At 33.8% G+C, this 26,346-nt stretch overlaps 1 protein-coding gene across 1 annotated transcript in view; it reads left to right on the forward strand.

Moving 5' to 3' along the window:
* Positions 1-19,658, forward strand: part of LOC149264435 (antimicrobial ginkbilobin-2-like protein) — a 30,626-nt gene extending 10,968 nt beyond the window's left edge. The window contains exons 2-3 of the mRNA XM_089398948.1: positions 18,982-19,228; positions 19,340-19,658. Of these exons, the coding sequence (XP_089255074.1) occupies positions 18,982-19,228; positions 19,340-19,658 (566 nt within the window). The remainder of the gene's footprint in view (positions 1-18,981; positions 19,229-19,339) is intronic.
* Positions 19,659-26,346: the final 6,688 nt, after the last annotated feature.

Here is a 26,346-nt window from a genome sequence, read left to right on the forward strand (position 1 = left end):
CAGGTGCATTCATGGAAGCACATCCCCATGCATGGATGACAAAGGAATTATTCCTAAATTGTCTTTGTAATTTTGTGCATATGTACTAGGTGGTGTCTCTCTTGAAAACAGACACCTACTGATTTTAGATGGCCATGGAAGCCACATGTCTTTGCAAACAATTGAGGAGGCCAACAATTTTGGCATTGACATATTAACATTGTCGGCTCATACCACTCACAGATTGCAACCCCTTGTCAGCGTGTTTGGGCCTTTCAAGAATTATTTTAGGATCGAGCGAGCTTCGTGGATGGCAAAGAATCCATGGGTGGAAGTAAAGAGGTTTGAGCTAGCTGAGCTTGCAAGTAAAGAATTAAAAAGGGCCCTCACACCTTCTAATATCAAGGCTGGATCTAGGAGGATTGGTAAATGGCCACTTAATGTTGATTCTCTCATGCATGATACTTTTTCTAGCCAAGCATTTTATGTGGAAGATCAAGAAGTAGAGAACTTACAAGACAATGTTCATGCCCAAGAAGATGTTGCTGATGCAGAAGGTATAATGTCCCTTTATGAAGGGCACTTATGTGGTGATGATGATGAACATGTGAATGAGACACAGTTCAGTCATGAACCAACTGTCAATGTCATGGAGGTTGTCACACCCACTGATCCACATGCCAATTCTGCATGTGATATTCCATATGAGGCAGTTTATGAAGTGAATGAAAATGCAAACTTGATTTCAAATGATAATGCAATAGGATTAAACAATGAACAATTAAGCATGCCAACCCAGGTAAGCCCACCATCATGGTTGGCAGAGGCAGTGATGAATATCAACCCACATAATCTATCTACCACCAATGAGGAAAGCATGGACATGCCTTCACAACCATTAGAGTTGAACACAGAACTTGTTCATTATTTTGTGGACAATGGTTCACTGGAAGAGGAGCCTATTCAACAAGAGGTACCTGGAGAAGACAATAATGGGGGCCAATCAGTTGTACCGGAGGCTAAAAGCCAAGTTGATTATGAGTAACACTGATGAAATTTATACTTTTGATATTTACTTATTTTATATTATATATAGACAGTTGAGATTGAAACATTTTATTCATGAATCTCATTCTCCACATGCCCCTCATTTTCATAAAACATATATTCATAGAATATTCTCTCTTCCCTCTTCTCTTTCTTTATCTATATAAAAATATTTTTTTCTTGAGTTCGCGATGTCGAAATTGCTCCACAATAGACATTTTTAGTTGTCCAAGTTCCAAGCTGTTATTAACATTTTTTAAAATTCTACATATCAACTTCATATTAAATGTTAAAAATAATTACAAATCTCCTTCGTAACTTGAATCACTCATGACACATATTTGAAATATTTGATTTTGCCCACATTAAACATTTTACAGATGATGTAATATTAATAATATTATTTTTACTAGCATCTGTTAACTCCATATTAAGTAGTGAAAAAATTACATATCTCCCTCATATTAAAAGTTAAATTAATTTATATTACTTTATTTTTCTATAGAAATTTCATGTAAAATTGAGGTAGAAATTGAAGTATTTTATTCATGATCGCCATTAATTTTTTTTTTTTTATTATTATTTTCTAATTTCTTAATATAAATATCTTTTTATTATTATATTAAACACATCATCATTAAACACATTCTTAAAAGTCTAAATCTCTCTTTTTAAAGTAACTGCAAAACATGAAAAATGATTGTTTGTACTGGGAGGCCGGATTTGACCCTTCTCACCACTGGATATATTTGATGATGATGTATTTTTTTTTTATTATTATTATTTTCTAATTTCTTAATATAAATATCTTTTTATTGTAGCAGCAGAAGCTCGAACAAAGGAAAGGATGGAAATAGAAAAAGCAAGGGAAGATAAGGAACATCACAAAAAATTGCCAAGGAAAGAGAGGGAGGTAAGAAAGGTTCAAGAAGTGCTGGAAAGAGGAGTGGTGACAAGCAGGGAAGTCTATGGTCAAATCCAATTTGAGGCAAATAGGATGATTTCCAATATGCTGGATCACATTGCAGAGCACACACATTCATACCAACAGCTGATTAACATCCATACCAAGAGCTGATTCACACCAAGAGCACACACATTCATACCAAGAGCTGATTCACCACTGGATATATTTGTGGTTAAGATGGATATACTCTCTCTCTCTCTCTCTCTCTCTCTCTATATATATATATATATATATATATATATATATATATATATATATATATATATATATATATATATATTTATATTTATATTTATATGAAGTGTAATTTTTCATTATTCAAATTGCATTTTTAATGTATAAATGGATACGGTTCCTTGAAAACCCCATTGAGCATTATGAATATGTAAATTACATAGCTTAAACTTGCAATTCCAAGAAATCTTTGCTATATTTTATGTTGGACATAGTGTTGTCATCGTTGTCAGAGGGTAATTCAAAGATTGTTGAGTATGATAGTTCAATGACTTGAAAGACTACATTAATTGATCACAACATAATGTTCATTGGTATTTTATTGAAGATATGATGTTCAAATGAATCCATAGATAGTATGGCTGGATAGTTCTCTCCAAAAATAAAATTTATCTCACCCGAAAGCTCTTCACTAGCCAAATGCAATGGTTGTCAAGGATTTGAGTTTCAATGAAGTTGGGAAAAGTGTATTTTTGTAACCCTATCTTCATGATGGACCATGGAGATTTGGTTAATTTTAAAGTAACACCTTAGATAGCCCAAGTACAACCCAAGGGGGTCGGAAGGATTGTTACATTATACTTACTTTGTGAATTTGAAGTTGTATGCATGCTTGCTTGAGTTTCTTTATAGAATTTTATGTTCTACTCTGTTGGGTATTCCAACCCTAGTCCTAGGTATCTTTCCTCCAAACAAATTCCAACAAATATTTGCTAGATTTTAGACAAAATTAACAAAATAATACTTTAAAAAGGGTAATCGTCACATCATTGAAGTCCACTTATTGAGGTAAACACCATTTTAAATGTACGAATGCAACTATTTTAACCTATCTAAATGGAATGATAGATAAGAAAATGGAGGCAAGGAGAAAAAAAACACGGATGCACAATCATGGAATGAATTAGTTGATATTTTCAACAACAATGTACACGTAACTTATTAGAAGAAATTTAGAATAGTAAACTTTTGAACCAATAAGTGCTCAATATAGAAAGTAGTGAAACTGAAACCACTAGTGAAAAATTACAAATCAATCCAGAAATTAGTCTAAGAACTAGTACTAAAAGATCTCACAGATACATACAAAAATGAATTGTTTGAGAGTGGTTAGAATCAAAGACACCATGCATGAGGAATGAAGCTTCATTAGTGGTCTTAAAAGGATTCTTTATATTATTAACCAAGATATATAGATTTACTAGCTTCCAATCCTTCATCTACAATAATTAAAAAAAAAAGATAAAAAGTTTTCAAAAGTTAGAAACAGTATTAACGGTATCTAACAATCTTTAAAATATTTAAGCTATTTCTAATAAACCATAATTAAAAATGCACACACATATATTAGGATAATCATACTTTTATGTGGAAACCCATACGAGAGAAAACCATGGAACCAATTTTTCCTTTATATATGAATGTAGGCACCAACATGAAGGGGACACCAATTCCCAAATTTATAGCAACCAACGTGAAGTGGTGATGCAAGAGAAACATAGTTAATTATCTTGTCATAAAAAAACACCACCATACCTTTGTGCTCATGAGAGTTGGAATATTATTAAAAAAGTGTTTCATATTCCTGTATCCAAGGAGACCTATTCTACACCGAACCCAACCTTATTATTCATAGCTGTTTTAGAGAAGAGGAAGTGTTTGATATCTTGAAAGATACCTATGATGAACCTTGTGGGGGCCACTTTGCCGACAAAAGAATAACATACAAAATTCTCTGTGTTGGCTACTTTTTCCCTTCCTTGTTTAGGGGTGCGAAATAGTATGTTAAGAATTATGATAGTTGTCAATGAATGGGCCAACCTGGTAAAGCCGATGAGATTCTTTTGTGTCCTAAAGTCATGATTGAGCCCTTTGAAAAATGGGCCATTAAATTTGTGGGACCCATAGCCCCAACATCCTTAAATAAAAGACATATCTTGGTTTGCACAAATTTTATAACAAAATGGGTAGAAGCTAGAATTGTTCCTTATGCCACTGAAAAAAATGTTGTTGATTTTCTATTTAATGAAATTTTTACTCGATTTGGTGTTCCAAGAGAAATTGGTACTGATAATGGACCTCAGTTTGTTTCTAATCTGCTAAAAATAATTATAGATCAATATAGGATTCAACACACTAAATCTACACCGTATCATCCATAGGCAAATGAACAAGTAGAATCTACAAGCAAGGTTATTGATTCCATTCTTACCAAAACAATAAATATTCATAAAAAGATAGGGCAAATAGATTAGCAAAAGAATTATGGGCTTACAAATCTACCTGGAGGAGCAACACAAGTCATACACCTTATGAGATGATATATGGGAATAAAGTCCTGCTGCCAATCGACTTCCAGATTAAAACCTTTACAACTACAATCTAGTTGGGTTTGGATCTCTAAAAAGCACATAAGTGGCATCTTCTGTAGTTGAATGAACTTGATGAAATAGGAAGGGATTTTGTTCAACAAACAATCTTAATGCAGCGACAATGTAGAAGATGGCATGATAGGTTGATCAAGAAAAATCAACTCGAGTTAGGTAACTGGGTAATCCTCTATGATTCCAAGTTTAAAAGTTGTAAGGGGAAACTTTGCACACGCTAGTTGGGGCCATATGAAGTAGTTAAATTTTTAGAGAATGGAGCAGTGGAAATTAAAACCATTGATTGATGGGAAGTTATTTTATTGGTGAATGGGACTAGACTCAAAATATATTTTCACTCCACCACTAAAGAGGATTTCATGCAATAGGCACAACAATAGTCATGTTTGACGATGATAGTTGGGGAATAATACCAACCTACTATGAGTAAGTCAAACACGAAAGTTGAAAAAACAAATTTATGAGCTTGAGGTTTTAAATAGATGTATGGACACTCAGAATGTAGCATTAAGAACCAGGAATGGAGAATTGTTAACAACAATGGCTAAGTTGAAGAAATCAATGAGAAAATGGACGTTCCATGTGGCCCATCTGTGAACTCGTGCTAGGAAAATTGAAAAAAATATGAGGAATACTAGAACAAAGAAGGCTAAAGCAGAAGGTTTGGGAATCAACATCCAAATCCAGCAATGAGGAGGAGAAGTTTTTCAAATTTAGTTTTTTATAGAGGTTAATGGTTGTGTGAGGACACACAATAAGATGAGGTTGGGGGAATGTTTTCTGCCATAATTTTCCTATTTTTCACCTAAATCTCCCTACCTTAGCCTCTGTTTTACAACCTAAATAAGATGTCTATGCAAGTATTTTTATTTTCTTTAATAATTCTTTGGGTAAATGGATAATGTATGATCATTTTTATTCAAATTCAAAAAGCTCGATGTTTTTCTATGTACCTTCCTATTTGTATTACCTTAATACTATTACAATGTATTTTCACGAATTCTAGATCAAAGTGGCTATGATATAGGAAGATACTAAGAAATCGTGCACCCCTCCTTATTCTTGCACTGAATATGGAAGACCATTGGTTCGAGAGTCTCACTGGGAGACGGTCCTAGTTATTAAGGAAGAAAGGCGTGTATTCACTCCTAAGGACATGTTGCTATTTTCCTTCAAATGACTTGTAGCATTGGAGGGTTCCTAATGTTAGAGATTAGTTTCCAACAAATCCATCTTTTTTTATATGTTTGGTACAACCGAGAGCCAACGTAATTTGTATAAATGTCAAGATATATTAGGATGGAAAATGGCGATATTGTGAACAATTTTGGTGTTTATATTTTCAAAAATTTTGTGCCACCATGACCTCTCTCAAGCTAGAATTGTCACTATACATTATGTATCGAGCAAAGACTTTTGTTGTTTAATAAAATAGGTATAATGCCATATCAATGGATTCGTGTATTTTATTTCCTATGAGTACCACTTTGTCCTTATAGATTAATCTTGTTCTTTAAATAGGGAAGTGAGTTGGTTGTCTAGAGCCGAGTCAACCCAGCTCATTCTCCCTCTATCTATTATATTGTGTGGTGAGTAAATCGTGTGATAAATATTTTTGTGTGAAGGTTGGCTTGTAAGAGTTGCACATGTTTGGATAATCTCTTGTTTGTTTTCTTTCGAAGACAGTGATAAAGCTTCATATATGTAACTTTATGTTGTCATGTTTATGCTTGGCGTTTTCTTTTGAGCAGAGCTTCCTTTTGAATCTAGAACTACTCTTTTGATTTCAAAGTCATCTCTTTAGTTTAGATCTACTCTGTGGTGCACATATATTCCTTGAGACAAGATCTACAGAGGGGTTATTTTAGTCTTGCTAGGAAATTGATAAGTTTATTGTTTAAATTGTTTTGTTTCAAACAGGTAAGAAAAAACCCTTGTTCTAGTACTTGTAGCTATTTGGAAGCTTCATTATGCAGGTAAAGTTATTCTTGGTTGAGGACCTCTTGATTTAATATTTCACTATATTACCCTGGGCCTATTGAACGTAATTTTTCCTTTCGTTATTTTGAAATGATAAGTGGAGGAACAAAATATTGTCATATTTAACTAAACTAGAGTCATGAGTTGAGTTTTATTTATAAAGTTATATGCACAAAAGTCGATTTTGAATATAGTGTTAAACTGGAACAAGATAAATATATTTATGAGGTGATTTTCCTATCTATGCATAGGAGTTCAATATTTCATTCAATGATTGGTGAAGCCTTGAAGTTCATGCATTGAGGGTGTGATGAGTTTAAGAGTTTTGCCTTAATTCAAGCAAGGTTTATTTTCACAGTTGTTGAGTTTAGACTTGCTACACTATATCATTTTTCAGTACAGGAATAGGGTGTTTTTCTTCAGTACAGGAACAAAGTGTTATTTATTTTACTATTATAGGAAGAGAGTGCAAGTATTGTTCTTTTCTACCCAATGTAGGAACATAGTGCAGGAACTATTTTCCACTTCCAGTATAGGAAATGATTGCAGGAATAGATTTATTTTAAAAGTATTTATGTTTCAAAATGTTTGGGCTTGCATGGTTTGAAATGAATCTTGGATTTTTTTTCTCTTGAGTTATTTCTTTTGGGTATCTGGTTGTTATTTTTCTTAGTGAAAATTTAGTCTCTTTACTGATTTGGTGTCATTGTGTTAATAGTAGAAAAACATAATTTCAAGGTCTTCTTTACATATATGTTTTATTGCACCCGAATGATTCAGTTGATGCGATAAACATAGCGATTATAGAAGTGAACTAGAATCCTTGGCATTTCCTGTGCTACACCTCGAAGCTTACAAAGCCCTAGATTGATAATTAAGTGTTGAGTAATTGAAATTCAATACTGCCCAAGTGTAATATATATATATATATATATATATATATATATATATATATATATATATATATATATATATATATATATATATATATATATATATATATAAGTAAATAAAATCTTTCAATCTCAACTACCTATATATTATATAAAATAAGTAAATATAAAAAAGAAATTCTTAACATTTCATTAGTTTGTGACTTAGAATCAACAATGATCCATCTTAAGTCTAGATAAAAGACAAGAGGAATCAAATCTCTCAAGGTGCATTTTATTTTCAAATTTTGCACTTGGAAATAGGTTTGCGACTTGAGAGATTTGATCCCTGTAGGTGCTTTGTAGATCTAGAGTTATGATGGATCTATATTGGTCATATCAATCGTAGTTGTCTTTATCTCATAAATAGATTTTCATCTTGAGAGATTTGATCCCTCTCACTACTCGGTAGATTTGGAGTTAAGATGGAACTATACTAGTCATAGTCATTGTAGTTGTCTTTGTCATCATCATCGTCCGTTGTCATCATCATCATCATCATCAAGAGATAATGCTATAATTACTTTTTGAATATTATGATGATCTATTTTACAAAATTTATTTTTCTACCCAATATAATGTATTTGTCACTCATCATCATCATCATAGAATAATACTATAAATATTTTTTAAATATTTTAATAACAATATATTTATTTTTCCATCCATAATAATTAATTTTTCATTCTTTATTTTTGCGTCAAGTCAGTCTCTCGAGCCCATTATGGAAGACATGTTCTAAGGTTATGTTATGTAAACATTTTGACTTGGTCAAATTACATACCAATAAAATAAAAATAAAATACAATTAAAATATATGTAAAAAATAGAAAAATAAAATTAATAATTATAATTCACAATGAGAGGTGCTCATGGAAGAAATGTTGTAAGGTTATGTTATGTGATGTTATGTAAACATTTTGACTTGGTCAAATTACTTAGCAACAAAAATAAAAATAAAATACAATTTAAAAAATATAAAATATAAAATAAAATTAATAATTATAATTATTAATTAAAATATTTTCACTACGTGAAATTATATTAAAAAAGAATTAATAATTATAATTATCACTTATTAATAATTAAACCAGCTTAGATCCATCTTAATTCCATATCTACCAAGCTTAGAGAGGAATCAAATCTCTTGAGTTGCAAACCTCTTCTAGGATAAAAAGAGATTTGATACCTCTCAACATAGTAAATCCAAAATTAAAATAGATTTAAATTGATTCTACCCACAATAATCACTTTTGAATTTTTTATTTTTCTCACTATACTAATATATAGAAATGCTAAATATTCATATAAAAATTCAATAATTTACAAATTCCACGCTTAAAAGCCTTTCATAAAATATCCCACATGTTCATGAGTAGACCAAAACAACAATTCATTTCAGTAAAAGAATTTATTGCTGGTCTAACGATTTTGGAACATAATTAAGTTTTAGACGCACAACCAACTCGAACCCGAACGGATTCCTTGGGAGATTTGCAATTCAATAAATTTAATTTCTTATTAATATCAATATAGTTTTGACATGTGTTTTGTTATATATTTTTTAATGTTTTTACAATATCTTAATGATGTGTTATATTTTGTTACATTTTAATCATACAATATAGAATTATTTTGGAAAAAAAGGTAGCTTATGGATTGAAAGCTATGGTAAAAGAGATAAATGTGAAGATGGATTTATAGGGGATATCATTTAAATAAAGATCATCTGGTTACCCTCAAGATCATTGTAGATGAATGTTGCAATAATAAAATTGATCTCTATATTGCTTCATTGACTTTAGAAAATGTTTTAACATCATTCTTAAGACAAAATTAATGAAGGTGGAGAAGAATTAATGGTTCCTATTGCATTAAGGGTTACTCTGATAAGGATGTATTCTAGGTGTTTCTCCCAACATAGGACCATAGGACCATTAAGGGTTCATCAAATGAAATTAAATGTAGTATCAGATTCAATCGATGGTGCTCCTTATTCCCTACCATTTTCTACTTATACATTAATAAGCTAGAAGAGTGTTTGGTAGATGTAGGTTGTGTTTGTATTATTCTCATTGGTATAGCCATAAATCATCTCCTTTACACTAGCAATATTGTTTTGTTGGTGAGGAGCCATTAAGATTTTTTCAAGCAACTAAGATCCCTCCAAGGATTTATCTCCGAGATGGATATGACTCTTAATACTAGCAAAATGAAGTTCATGATACCTAAATCCAAAAATATCACATAGTATACTTGCATATATGAAAAAACTACTTGCGTGAGGTTACTTCATACATATATCTTCAATATTCATCACAAGCTCAATTAGATTTATATCAATGATAAAAGGATAAATGGAGGAAAAGAACCTTGCTACGGGTTTGAAAACAATTGTAAGTTGGTAGATCTTTAGATATGCGATTAAGAAAAAGAAAAAATCCTCATTGAGACATGTGTCTCTCCTTTTTATTTATATGAATGTGAGGCTTTGGGTTACACTATCTCCATAGAGTCATGGAGGAGGAAGAAACAAGTCCAAAAGTAGTTAATAACCTACAATATCGAGATTAAAGGAAATGATCCATACCTGAACCTCTTAATTGAAGAAATACTTCCAACCATTAAAAACATGGTTATGACTAGGCATCTTATGTATAAGAAGTTATACAAACGGAAGCCAAAAGGTTTCTACAATTGCTTCTAATTCTGGCCAAAACAATTACCATTAGCTCTAATTTAGGATGACACAAGGCATCTACTCTTGTCCAAACCATTGAGAAACAATGGAGGATATCATTTTGCAAAATATGGATAATATTAAGGATATTCTCATGTCAAATTTCGAGAATAACTTGTGTGTCAATAAATATTTATAGGGAAAAAGAAACTAATATAGTATAATTAGATGATCAACCACATTGTTGAAAATAAAAATAAAAAATATCTATTTTTGCTAATGTTAGGAAGAGAATGAATATTTTAAGATAAGAACAAATTTTCATGATATTCATAGTGAAAGTAGGTGTTGGTAAATTCCCAAAAATCCATGGGATGAAGAGCCTATCACCTTTGTGGTGCTAACGAGGTGAAAGGAGAAAAAATCTATCTTAGATTGGCATTGTCATCATCTCTATGACTCTATAGGTATAAGTACATAATTACCATCTTCGTTATCATCATCATAAAAACGAGTAATACTATAATTCTTTTTCTAAATAACCTCTTAATTTATCTTCCCTTCCTAAGGTCTGGTAGATCATATATGTATTACTACATTATCATCACCATTATCATCACCATCATCATCATCATAAAATAATATTTATCTAAATATTATAATAATATGTTACCTTCTCTTAACCTTTTAAGCTCTAGTGGACCATATAGGTCAAGGTTGTCATTTTCATGATCATTGTTATCATCATCAAGTATACGATAATTTTTTTCTAATATTATACAATCTATTTTCCACTCCTTGTTTTCTACATATACTAATGTATAAAAAATCTAAATATTAATATTCTAAAATATTGTGTCACAGAAATTTAAAGTCATTGTCATAGTGTCCATCATCATCACCATCAATTAATAATACAATAAACATTTATTTAATATTATAATATTATATTGTCCACGGTTACCACAAATCCATCAAAAAATATTCATAAGTCATCAAAAATATGCAACATAAATAGTTTATATTAAGTTATATAAGTTATATAATTTAGTCCAAAATGGGCCGACATATTGACTGGGTCAACAAGTGTCAAATACCAAACATTAACATCACATATTGATAAGACAATAATGTCCCAAATATCTCCAGCTCTGAATTACCAAATAAGTCAAAATGCACTACAAAACATTCCATTGAATTCTATTCAGGAGTACACCTATCCCATCAAACAGTCACCTATAGATTTCCACTGGAGCAACACATCCCATTGCTTAGTAATACCTGCACAAGAATAGGTGAAATGTGTGTCAGCCATATGCAAAGGTGTATTTAACCATTCAACCTATTGAAAACAATAAATGAAAACATTCCATTAAGGATTAAAGACAATAAATGAAAACATTCAATTCTCAACATTCCATTCAGGATTAAAGACAATAAATGACAACATTCAATTCATTAATTAGTTCATAGGATGCAATAAATGACACCAACTCTTCGAATTAAAGTATTAAACACACCAGAATTTTCAATTCAAGAATAAAAAAAAGGAAAGCACATGGATCAACCATCAAATATTATCAACCATTTGATCATGTACAAATCAAACCAGGCCACACATTTGAATTTGGGAGATGGAAACCTATGCAAATATTCCCTGCCAATTAAATTCTATATGAAAAAACTATAAAACATCAAATCTTACTCATTTTCATTTCAGACATTCATTCTACTCATGAGCTATTGGAGACATGCAATCAAAGTGTTTAGACATTGTTACATTCCTTCAGTTCAGAAATTGTTGGAAACATACAAACTGAGTGTGTGCAAAGTGTTACATTCATTATATTAGTTGTTGGAGATGTACATGTATTTTTTGTTGAATAATGTTAACGTTTTAGTTGAATAATGATTAATGTTATTTCTGTTGAGAAACAAGGGTAAATTAAATCCATTACAACCAATTTCATTACTGATTTTTGATTCAGAAACCAATTTCATTGCCACTATAACCTCAAATATGACCCTGCAACTCAATATCATACTACTATAATAGCAAAGAATATTCTTTCAAAGAGAAAAGACAGATAACCTGAGGTACTAAAGCCATTACAACGAATTTCATTACTGATTTGTTGATTTAGAATCCAATTTCATTGCCACTATAACCTCAAATCTGACCCCTGCAACTCAATATCAAACTACTATAATAGAAAAGAATATCCTTTCAAAGAGTAATGACAGATTTCCTCAGGTGCTAATGGAATAAAAGCAACAACCTCCATACAATAGCTAGAACATGGGTTTCTTATAAGAAATTAACTGAACAATCTTCCTTCCAATCCTTCCTCCAATCAGTTGGTTATGATATTGATGGAGAAGTTGATTGAGCAGTGGTGGATTCAATTGTTGACTCAACAGAAGTTTCTCCAGTTGATTAAGTTCCTGATTCAGCAATTGATTCTAAGAATTAACCAATTTCTCACTGAAAGAACACAACCAACTTCTTTAGCATCAACATGACCCAATAATCTGTTGATTCACCAGCGTTAGAGGCCCTCACTAGGCTTGAGTTATTAGTTCCCTTCCTAGGGATTAGATACCATCCACCATCGTTTAGTTCCCATCCTTATGCATGTTTTAGTTACCTCTTTTGTATCCCTATCTGCCTACCATCTCTTTAGGCACTTTTATCACATCAAATATGGCCTTGCCCCCACGAAATTAGTTTAGGTTATTCCATGAAATTCCAGGACCTATTGGGTAACATATTCATGTCTAATCCCATATTGAAGATGTGAATGAAAATAGTGAATGAAAAGTTTTTCAAGAATTTGTTTCAAGTGAACATTTTGTCAGCAACCTCTGGTACAACTAAAGGGATGGTTACCTAGCCGAAGCCCATAGAAGCACCTTTCCCTATAAGGGCCCATGCAAGAACCTACACTAATAATTATGTTCTTGTGTTATATATGAAATTATCCAATACTATCAAGCATCCATTTTAATTCCTTGACTGGCTAGTCATTCAGCCAAAGGAGCACCCAAGAACTGTGGGGGAATCCAACTAATGATATTTTTTATTGGAAGGACAGAACTTCCCTCTACCCTCCACATAGGCATAAATTCTAATATATTTGTGCCTATAATCTCTACCCTAAACCATTTTGATATGGGTGCTTATGCATCTATATAATCAATGAAAATGTTACCTTAGGAATCAAGTTCCCAGAATGACTGCTCATTGCATAACATGCCATGCCTACAAAGAGCAAATTCTGATGTTAGGTAGATTCATTGTCTGGTTAGAGAATCATTTCTAAATGAATAACAGACCCACTGATTTAGAAATTCTATTTTCTAGTCTCAATGGGGTCCCCTTGGTGTTGTATGCTACCAACAAACCCATAAATATGTAAAGAATCAAAGTTGATTGGCACACAGAAAGCTCAGTGTGAGTTGTTTCCCCTAAGCAGTCAACAACAAGGATAATTTTTTCCTATATTAATGCTCATTGAGATCATATGCCTCCAACAGTATAACAATGAGTGAAGAATGACAAAATTGAAAATATATGTGCTTGAGGTGAATCTGAAATCGAAATAACTACATAACTACATAAAGATACTACAACTAAGAACCCTCACATAAAAACATGCTAAACCTTACTAGGAATAAAAAAATGGCAAGAACACAATGAGTGCCAAAAACAAAGATGTGAGGACTCAAAAATTTAGTTGGGCTGAAGAAACTCAGTTATGTCAAATCTGTTACAAAAATGGAAAAGGAATAGCTCTTCTTGATAACTCATATTTTTACCAACTAGGAATAAAAGGAATGCCAAGAACAAAAAGAATGACAAGAACAATGATTTGAGGAAATAGAAATCTAGTTGGGTTAAAGAAACTATGTTATGTCAAAGCCTTTACCAAAAGAAATAAGGATAGCTCTACCAGAAATCCCATATTTTTACCAACTATGAATAAAATGAATTCCAGGAACAATCATTTGACACAGAAAAATAGTTGGGTTAAAGAAATTGTGTTATGTCAAACCTGTTATAAAATTAAAAAGGAATAGCTCTTCCTGATAACTCATAAAAATAATCTAAGAATCAAATAAAGAAGTTTAAACCCTTCCAATAATGATTTCCAGATCTGAGATGTATTCAGCTACAATATATAGATAAAACGCTGATGGTTGTTTCTCATTGATTGCAAAGGCCAATTATTTTCCTTGTTTTCTAATACAGTTTTTTAAAATCAGAATTTGGTAGTTACTTTATAGGTTGTTGCAGCCATGTCAAGAGTTTCTATTGCAGATCGTACAAGGAACAAGAGGAGGCGAGGGACGAGGGTTGCCAAACTGCGGTCCACTTCATCAGATGAGTATAGGGGGGGTGATGTGAATGAAAACAATACACCCAGTAATGTTGTTGAAAAGGACACTATGGTGGCAGATCATGTTATCCCAACATCAACCATAGAGCTACCTTCAATGACAATGCAAGGTGCACGTTCAACAAAGAAAATCAGTGCCATCAAAGGCTAGACAAAGCAAGACATACTAGCCGCAATTGATGACATCGAGTTTAATGGATATTCAATACATGCCTTTGCAAAAAAACATCGTATTATTTCCTCTAATAGACATTATTGGATAAATGGGTTGATTAATACAAAGCATAGAGGGCCTGTTATAGTTATGACTAAAGAGGAGGAGGCTAAGGTGTTTGAGTGGTGTAAGGAGATCGCCCAATTGGGACACGGGTTATAGATTATACAAGTCAAATCCACAGTAGCTCAAATCTGTCAAGGGAGGCCAAACCCCTTCAAAGGTGGCTTTCTTGGTATATCATGGTGGAGTGGATTTTAAAAAAGGAATCTAGACCCTGTGCTACGTACATCTGAGGGACTTGATAGAGACAATGCTTTAAATCTATGCCCTGCAATTATGTCCAAGTTCTATAACACTCTTTCTACTACATATGAGCAACACTCATATTCCCCGGACCATATTTGGAACTATTATGAAACAAGCTTACAGGTAGGAAGGAATTGTGGTATGCGGGTAATTTCCAAAAGAGGGAGCAGAAATGTGCCTGAGATTTTTCCTAAGAGCAGGGAGTGGATCACTATACTTTCTTGTGTCAATGCAATTGGTTCTTCAATCCTAGGATTTTACCTATTCAAAGGTAAAACATAACTAAAAAACTATATACAGAACTGTGATCCAGGTGCATTCATGGAAGCACATCCCCATGCATGGATGACAAAGGAATTATTCCTAAATTGTCTTTGTAATTTTGTGCATATGTACTAGGTGGTGTCTCTCTTGAAAACAGACACCTACTGATTTTAGATGGCCATGGAAGCCACATGGCTTTGCAAACAATTGAGGAGGCCAACAATTTTGGCATTGACATATTAACATTGTTGGCTCATACCACTCACAGATTGCAACCCCTTGTCAGCGTGTTTGGGCCTTTCAAGAATTATTTTAGGATCGAGTGAGCTTCGTGGATTGCAAATAATCCATGGGTGTAAGTAAAGAGGTTTGAGCTAGCTGAGCTTGCAAGTAAAGAATTAAAAAGGGCTCTCACACCTTCTAATATCAAGGATGGATTTAGGAGGATTGGTAAATGGCCACTTAATGTTGATGCTCTCATGCATGATACTTTTTGTAGCCAAGCATTTTATGTGGAAGGTCAAGAAGTAGAGAACTTACAAGACCATGTTCATGCCCAAGAAGATGTTGCTGATGCTGAAGGTATAATGTCCCTTTAGGAAGGGCACTTATGTGGTGATGATGATGAACATGTGAATGAGACACAGTTCAGTCATGAACCAACTGTCAATGTCATGGAGGTTGTCACACCCACTGATCCACATGCCAATTCTGCATGTGATATTCCATATGAGGCAGTTTATGAAGTGAATGAAAATGCAAACTTGATTTCAAATGATAATGCAATAGGATTAAACAATGAACAATTAAGCATTCTAACCCAGGTAAGCCCACCATCATGGTTGGCAGAAGCCATGATCAATATCAACCCACATAATCTGTCTACCACCAATGAGGAAAGCATGGACATGCTTTCACAACCATTAGAGTTGAACACCGAACTTGTTCATTATTTTGTGGACAATGGTTCACTGGAAGAGGAGCCTATTCAACATGAGGTACCTGGAGAAGACAATAATGGGGGCCAAGCAGTTGTACTGGAGGCTAAAAGCCAAGTGTCAGATCCTAGGGAGCATAGGGAAAATCAAAAATTACTTGGTGTATTTCTAAAGCTACCAATAGAGAGAGTGAAGGCCTCATCAAGGCACTCAACTACAAATTGTCTTAGTTTGGGGAGGAGTTCATAGTTTCTCACATCCAAAGATTATATGAATTTATTGTTTGAGTTTGAATGTAAAAACTTGAATTTCAGGAAACTAAAAAGAGAAATTAGTTGGCCAAGGATAAGAGAGCTACAAGGATTGTAGCATCAGAAGCTCGAACAAAGGAAAGGATGGAAATAGAAAAAGCAAGGGAAGATAAGGAACATCACAAAAAATTGGCAAGGAAAGAGAGGGAGGTAAGAAAGGTTCAAGAAGTGTTGGAAAGAGGAGTGGTGACAAGCAGGGAAGTCTATGGTCAAATCCAATTTGAGGCAAATAGGATGATTTCCAATACGCTGGATAACATTGCAGAGCACACAACATCATACCAAGAGCTGATTAACATCCAAGTCCCCCACTATACTTTAGGGGTTCTTCCCACCTCATATACCCCTACCATTGTAGGTTTAAATCCTAACTGTGTTTATATGACACCTGCACCCAGTGCTGGGGTTAGTAACACAAGTGGACACTTGGGTTTCTCAATCCCTCCATGGATACAAGGAGAAAATTATATTCAAGGATATGGTAACATTCAAGCACATCCTAATCAACCAATCTTGGGTAGTCCACCATACTTGGGTCAGGAAGGAGGCCATCAAGCATAAGGGTCGGAATGAATTAATTTTTGTAACCACATTGCAATGTGAATTTTGTAAGGACGCGTGGGGGCTGCATGCAGTGACCTGATGACAACATATGAGTACAGGTTTGGTAGTTGGAGGCGGGGTTTAGGGCTTGTTTAGTGTGAGTACCATGCGCCTTGTTCATTGCTACGTTCATTTCTGTTTGGGACATGTTCTTGTCCATTCTCTCTGTTGGGTAGTTGAATTTGAATTGGAATTATGATGAAAATCAACATAATAATCACGATGTGAATTTTGTAAAGATGAAATATGTTGATTGGTTTCATATTAGAAGCTAAACTATAAACTATATTGAATTGGAACTCGAATTATGATCTAAAGCTACCAATAGAGAGAGTGAAGGCCTCATCAAGGCACTCAACTACAAATTGTCTTAGTTTGGGGAGGAGTTCATAGTTTCTCACATCTAAAGATTATATGAATTTATTGTTTGAGTTTGAATGTAAAAAATTGAAGTTCAGGAAAATAAAAAGAGAAATTAGTTGGCCAAGGATAAGAGAGCTGCAAGGATTGTAGCAGCAAAAGCTCAAACAAAGGAAAGGATGGAAATAGAAAAAGCAAGGGAAGATAAGGAACATCACAAAAAATTGGCAAGGAAAGAGAGGGAGGCAGAAAGGTTCAAGAAGTGCTGGAAAGAGGAGTGGTGACAAGCAGGGAAGTCTATGGTCCAATCCAATTTGAGGCAAATAGGATGTTTTCCAATACGCTGAACCACATTGCAGAGCACACAACATCATACCAAGAGCTGATTAACATCCAAGTCCCCCACTCTACTTTAGGGGTTCTTCCCACCTCATATACCCCTACCATTGTACGTTTAAATCCTAAATGTGTTTATATGACACCTGCACCCTGGGGTTAGTAACACAAGCGGACACTTGGGTTTCTCAATCCCTCCATGGATATAAGGAGAAAATTAGATTCAAGGATATGGTAACATTCAAGCACATCCTAATCAACCAATCTTGGGTAGTCCACCATACTCAATAAATGGAGGCCATCAAGCATAAGGGTTGGAATGAATTAATTTTTGTAACCACGTTGCAATGTGAATATTGCAAGGAACCGTGGGGCCTACATGAAGTGACTTGTTGACAACATATGAGTACAGGTTTGGTAGTTGGAGGTAGGGTTTAGGGCTTGTTTAGTGTGAGTACCATGCGCCTTGTTCATTGATATGTTCATTTCTGTTTGGGACATGTTCTTGTCCGTTCTCTCTGCTGGGTAGTCGAATTTGAATTGTAATTATGATGAAAATCAACATAATAATCACGATGTGAATTTTGTAAGGATGCAATATGTTAATTGTTTTCATATTAGAAGCTAAACTATAAACTATATTCAATTGGAACTGGAATTATGATCTGGAGTTATTACAGTTTTGAGATAATAAGCATGCGTTCTGTTACATATTCTTTAATCCTTTTGCAATATCTTAATGATGCGTTAAATTTTGCAATATCTTAATGATGATGTGCTAAATTTTGCAATATGTTAATGATGATGTGTTTAATTTTGTTTGTCTCCGCATCGTATCCTCCGGCTATAGCTATAAAACCCTTCCGTCTTCTCTCGGTAAATACCATTTAGAGTTTGCGTGCATCTGTCTCTAGTCTCTGCTACTCACTGCGGATATTTATTGGGAAGATAGATGGAAGGCATGAATAATATAGGATGGCGGTGGTGTACTTGGATGACGTTACTGCTGTTATTTAATGTAATTTCAATTTCAATTTCAGTTTCACCTTCAGTTGTGGATCATGGGGCGCAAATATCGGATTCCTATATTTACGGTCTGTGCAATGCGAACAAATACAGCAGTGGCAGTGGATACGAGAGGAATCTGAAGAGGCTATTGAAATCCCTGGTGAATGGCGCTGCCCCCAGTGGCGGATTAGCGACACATACATATGGCGGAGTCCAGGGGCTTGTGCAATGCAGGCCCGACGTCTCTCGTCATGAGTGCCAAAGCTGTGTCGCTGCAGCGTAAGAGAGGGCTTTTCAAGGCTGCCCCAACGCCATAAGCGCTCGTGTTCAGTTCGAATTCTGCTTCATTCGCTATGAGAATTACACTTTCGCCTCTGCTCTCGATACCAGCGTTGCCTATTCTCTTGAGAGTGCGAAGAGCAACAGTAATATTCATGGTTTCAATCACACTCTCGCCAATCTCATGGCAACTCTCGCACGGAAAGCTCCCTTACACGTCAATCGATTCGCCAACGGAGCACAAGTGGTGAAACATTCTTCTGTCACCGTTTATGGATTACAAATGTGCTCCACAACACTTGCAGCGCCCGACTGCCGTGCCTGTCTGATACAAGCGATTGGATTGTTGAATAAGTGCTGTTCTTCGCAGATGGGAGCTCAAATTTATCTGGGCAGTTGCTCTGTACGATTCGAGATATATCCCTTTTAGACCTTACATATGCTCTCACTTCACTGCCTTCATACGAAGGAATGCTCATCGAAATAAATACTGCCTTTTCCTTTAATATATTTTCTCCGCTATGTACTTTTATTCCCAAAAGCTATGCTCATCGAAGCTATGCCTGCATGCCTTTTCTTTATTATATTATATTTTCACGCCTCTGTACTTTTTCTCTTCTCAAAATATACATGAAGATATGCCATACAAAATCCAGTGATGGCTTCATGTGTATTTTTCATAATAATAGAGAAATTTATATTTTCCTCATATTATTAGAGTCTGTTGTATGTTGTTACAGATTTGTTTGGACTCATTGTTCATTGTTTTAGCTATGGACATTGTTTTAGCTAATTCTGGTTAGTTTTCAGACACTATATTTTGGGATTCCATTCAATTAGACTGTCATTTTACATATGTACTGACCAGGTAAATGTGAAAATAATGTAACTAGTAGCCAATATGAGCGTTACTGACCAGGTAAATGTAAAAATAATGTAACCAGTAGCCAATATGAGCGCAACTTATCTTCCGATAATTTATGTCTTCCATAATTTCAACCTCTTGTCTTTGCAGGTAGCACACTCCATAAATTTAAAGATTATTAGTTTGTCGTAAGATGCTAAACATTTCTATTTTAATAATAAAAGTTTAGATTGATATGTAATACATAAGTAAGATAGCGTACTCTATTTTAACATGTTTACATAAATTTTGTAAAGAGGTTTATCATGATCAGAGTTATGTTGAAAGAAAGTTAAAGAAATTAATTGAAATTTTAGAATTTTGATTACACCAAAGAAGGTTGGAAAAAATTGAGAAGATGATTGAAAAACATATACAACATTATACATCTTTTAACTATAGATCTAATAAGTAAGTATAAAATATCTTAAAAGTCTAAATCTCTCTTTTTAAAGTAACTGCAAAACATGAAAAATAGTTGTTTGTACTGGGAGGCCGGATTTGACCCTTCTCACCAGGATATATTTGTGGTTAAGATGGACATACTCTCTCTCTCTCTCTCTCTCTCTCTATATATATATATATGAAGTGTAATTTTTCATTATTCAAATTGCATTTTTAATGTATAAATGGATACTGTCCCTTGAAAACCCCATTGAGCATTATGAATATGTAAATTACATAGCTTAAACTTGCAATTCCAAGAAATCTTTGCTAGATTTTATGTTGGACATAGTGTTGTCATCGTTGTTGTCAGACGGTAATTCAAAGATTGTTGAGTATGATAGTTCAATGACTTGAAAGACTACATTATTGATCACAACATAATGTTCATTGGTCTTTTATTGAAGATATGATGTTCAAATGAATCCATAGATAGTATGGATGAATAGTTCTCTCCAAGAATAAAATTTATCTCACCCGAAAGCTCTTCACTAGCCAAATGCAATGGTTGTCAAGGATTTGAGTTTCAATGAAGTTGGGAAAAGTGTATTTTTGTAACCCTATCTTCATGATGGACCATGGAGATTTGGTTAATTTTAAAGTAACACCTTAGATAGCCCAAGAACAACCCAAGGGGGTCGGAAGGATTGTTACATTATACTTACTTTGTGAATTTGAAGTTGTATGCATGCTTGCTTGAGTTTCTTTGTAGAATTTTATGTTCTACTCTGTTGGGTATTCCAACCCTAGTCCTAGGTATCTTTCCTCCAAACAAATTCCAACAAATATTTGCTAGATTTTAGACAAAATTAACAAAATAATATTTTAAAATGGGTAATCGTCACATCATTGAGGTGCACTTATTGAGGTAAACACCATTTTAAATGTACGAATGCAACTATTTTAACCTATCTAAATGGAATGATAGATAAGAAAATGGAAGCAAGGAGAAAAAAAAACACGATGCACAATCATGGAATCAATTAGTTGATATTTTCAACAACAATAAAAGGATTCTTTATATTATTAACCAAGATATATAGATTTAATAGCTTCCAATCCTTCATCTACAATAATTAAAAAAAGATAAAAATCTTTCAAAAGTTAGAAACAATATTAACAGTATCTAGCAATCTTTAAAATATTTAAGCTATTTCTAATAAACCATAATTAAAAATGCACACACATAGATTAGGATAATCATACTTTTATGTGGAAACCCATACGAGAGAAAATCATGGAACAATTTTTCCTTTATATATGAATGTAGGCACCAACATGAAGGGGACACCAATTCCCAAATTTATAGGAACCAACGTGAAGTGGTGATGTAAGAGAATCATTGGCCTTGGAAAATCCTAATCTACAAGTTTCCATTAAGTTCGTAATAAGTGTTGTTACTCCCATGTGTTTTAAGTTACTGGCACATCAATCATTTCAATTGCTTATACACCCAACTGGTAGTTGTTGCTGCTCCTGTAGCTACATTTTATCAATGTGGCGATTTATCTTGTGTTACTAATGCTCCTAGGAGTGTGTGCTAATCCTCCTGCTACTTGGAGCTTCTGACACATCTAAAATCAGTGATTATTTGGTTATGCTACTACAGTACAACCACTATTGGATGCACTATGAGGATGAGTTGAAGGTCACAAAAGCTGGTTTGTCTACATAGTGAGAGGAAACAAATCAACTTAGTTCTATAAGGTGAGAGGCCAGAGGCATGGGAAGCGATTTTTTTCAGTGGAATACGAAAAGGTTTGCAACAAGAGCATAAATTTCATGAACATGGAAGAAAATGGGATTTTACCTTTTACATTTTTTTCTTTTCACTTATTAGTTTCCGGCGAGTTCATTCGAACTCCTAGCCCTTGGACGGTTGGCATGGGTTGGACTACTACATGATTTTCAAAGAATGCGGATAGCTGTTGTTCAAGTTAGCGAGGGTGTTTGGTTATTGTGCATGGTATTGTTGTGTAACATCGTGGGGATTTCAAGCACTCTGAAAATTTCACTCTCATATTTGTATTCTTTTATGTAACAACACATTTTGAATGAATAAAATGATATTTGAATCCATTATGTGTTCTTCTTAGTAGACTCAAATTACTCTATGTTTGTTCTTTGTGATTTCATCTTTGAATTAATTATTATAGTAACCAAATTCCAATGGCCTAGGTTCTGCACTCTATAAAAACGATCCACATTCATTAGGTTAATTGAACCCATGGACTACATTAAGGGGTATTAGAGCGAGTTTCATTTTGGTATTTGCACCTTAAATTGCTTCATGTAATAGGGTACCAGCAAATCTTTTTCGATGGTTGAACGACAGGAGTGTTGAAGGTACAAGTTGGGTCATGGAGCCTTGGTTGAGGTCTATTGATGTTTACAACTTGTAAGGATGTCACTGAGGAGAACAGGAGCAGGACAAGGAGGTGCAACAAATACAGAACTAGAAGATTTAAGATGAAGAATAAAAGAGTTGGAGCATAGAAGAAATATAGATGCAGAGGTAGATTCAAAGCCTAAAGAAGAAATAGATGAGGAACAAGAGGCTGAAGAGAGACCCAACAATGAAGTTGATTTCATATTTGAGAAATAGAGGCAATGCAAGAGTTTAAATTTCATGTTATGATGGAAATTTGAGAGTTCATGTGCTCACAGATTGGATTGGAGAACTCGAAAAATATTTCGAGCATGAAAATGTTCATGATCCAATAGGATAAAGATCGTCATGGCGAAGTTGAAATATGACGATGCACTATTTTCGGATACGTTATAGAAGGATGTAAATAATCAGCTAGAACATATGAACACTTGGAAGAAAATGTTCAAGAAGATCAAGGAGAAATTTCATCCTCTTGATTACCACACAAAAATTGTATAGACAAGTCTAGAATATAAGGCAAAAGGAGGCCTCTGTTCATGACTAGACCAAGGAGTTTTTCAAATTGTCACTTCAATCACGTATATAGGAACCAAAATTCGGAAGAGTCGCAAGGTATGTGAATGGACTGAAATACTTTATTCAAGGTGAAATGAGTACACTTTATTTATGAACCGTTGATGAACCCTAGCACGGGTGGTGAAACATTCTTCTGTCACCGCTTATGGATTACAAATGTGCTTCACAACACTTGCAGCGCCCGACTGCCGTGCCTGTCTGATACAAGCGATTGGATTGTTGAATAAGTGCTGTTCTTCGCAGATGGGAGCTCAAATTTATCTGGGCAGTTGCTCTGTAAGATTCGAGATATATCCTTTTAGACCTCAAATATGCTCTCACTTTACTGCTCATCGAAATAAATACTGCCTTTTTCTTTAATATATTTTCTCCGCTATGTACTTTTTTTCCCAAAAGCTATGCTCATCGAAGCTATGCCTGCATGTATTTTCTTTATTATATTATATTTTCACGCCTCTGTACTTTTTCTCTTCTCAAAATATACATGAAGATATGCCGTACAAAATCCAGTCATGGCTTCATGTGTATTTTTCATAATAATAGAGAAATTTAAATTTTCCTCATATTAGTAGAGTCTGTTGTTAGAGTTTTGTTTGGACTTGTTGTTCATTGTTTTAGCTAATTCTGGTTAGTTTTCAGACACTATATTTTGGGATTCCATTCAATTAGATTGTCATTTTACATATGTAATTAATTACTGACCAGGTAAATGTAAAAATAATGTAACCAGTAGCCAATATGAGCGTTACTGACCAGGTACATGTAAAAATAATGTAACCAGTAGCCAATATGAGCTCAACTTATCTTCCGATAATTTATGTCTGCCATAATTTCAACCTCTTGTCTTTGCAGGTAGCACACTTCATAAATTTAAAGATTATTAGTTTGTCGTAAGATGCTAAAGATTATGTTGGACATAGTGTTGTCATCGTTGTTGTCAGAGGGTAATTCAAAGATGGTTGAGTATGATAGTTCAATGACTTGAAAGAGATCACAACATAATGTTAATTGGTCATTTATTGAAGATATGATGTTCAAATGAATCCATAGATAGTATGGATGGATAGTTCTCTCCAAGAATAAAATTTATCTCACCTGAAAGCTGTTCACTAGCCAAATGCAATGGTTGTCAAGGATTTGAGTTTCAATGAAGTTGGGAAAAGTGTATTTTTGTAACCCTATTTTCATGATGGACCATGGAGATTTGGTTAATTTTAAAGTAACACCTTAGATAGCCCAAGAACAACCCAAGGGGGTCCGAAGGATTGTTACATTATACTTACTTTGTGAATTTGAAGTTGTATGCATGCTTGCTTGAGTTTCTTTGTAGAATTTTATGTTCTACTCTGTTGGGTATTCCAACCCTAATCCTAGGTATCTTTCATCCAAACAAATTCCAACAAATATTTGCTAGATTTTAGACAAAATTAACAAAATAATACTTTAAAAAGGATAATCGTCACATCATTGAGGTCCACTTATTGAAGTAAACACCATTTTAAATGTACGAATTCAACTATTTTAACCTATCTAAATGGAATGATAGATAAGAAAATGGAAGCAAGGAGAAAAAAAAACACGGATGCACAATCATGGAATCAATTAGTTGATATTTTCAACAACAATGTACACGTAACTTATTAGAAGAAATTTAGAATAGTAAAATTTTGAACCAATAAGTACTCAATATAGAAAGTAATGAAACTGAAACCACTAGTGAAAAATTACAAATCAATCCAAAGATTAGTTTAATAACTTGTACTAACAGATCTCACAGATACATACAAAAATGAATTGTTTGAGAATGGTTAGAATTAAAGACACCATGCATGAGGAATGAAGCTTCATTAGTGGTCTTAAAAGGATTCTTTATATTATTAACCAAGATATATAGATTTACTAGCTTCCAATCCTTCATCTACAATAATTAAAAAAAAAGATAAAAAGTTTTCAAAAGTTAGAAACAATATTAATGGTATCTAACAATCTTTAAAATATTTAAGCTATTTCTAATAAACTATAATTAAAAATGCACACACATAGATTAGGATAATCATACTTTTATGTGGAAACCCATACATATAGATTAGGATAATCATACTTTTATGTGGAAACCCATACGAGAGAAAACCATGGAACAATTTTTCCTTTATATATGAATGTAGGCACCAACATGAAGGGGACACCAATTCCCAAATTTATAGGAACCAACGTGAAGTGGTGATGCAAGAGAAACATAGTTAATTATCTTGTCATAAAAAAAACACCACCACACCTTTGTGCTCATGAGAGTTGGAATATTATTAAAAAGTGCTTCATATTCCTGTATCCAAGGAGACCTATTCTACACTGAACCCAACCTTATTATTCATAGTTGTTTTAGAGAAGAGGAAGTGTTTGATATCTTGAAAGCTACCTATGATGAACCTTGTGGGGGCCACTTTGCCGACAAAAGAATAACATAAAAATTCTCTGTGTTGGCTACTTTTTCCCTTCCTTGTTTAGGGGTGTGAAATAGTATGTTAAGCATTATGATAGTTGTCAATGAATGGGCCAACCTGGTCAAGCCGATGAGATTCTTTTGTGTCCTCAAGTCATGATTGAGCCCTTTGAAAAATGGGCCATTAACTTTGTGGGACCCATAGCCCCAACATCGTTAAATAAAAGACATATCTTGGTTTACACAAATTTTATAACAAAATGGTTAGAAGCTAGAGTTGTTCCTTATGCTACTAAAAAAAATGTTGTTGATTTTCTATTTAATGAAATTTTTACTCGATTTGGTGTTCCAAGAGAAATTGT

This window comes from Pinus tabuliformis, chromosome 6 (genome assembly GCF_031772625.1).
Source record: "Pinus tabuliformis cultivar Carrire ecotype Pingquan chromosome 6, CPIR1, whole genome shotgun sequence".
Lineage (NCBI taxonomy): Eukaryota > Viridiplantae > Streptophyta > Pinopsida > Pinales > Pinaceae > Pinus > Pinus tabuliformis.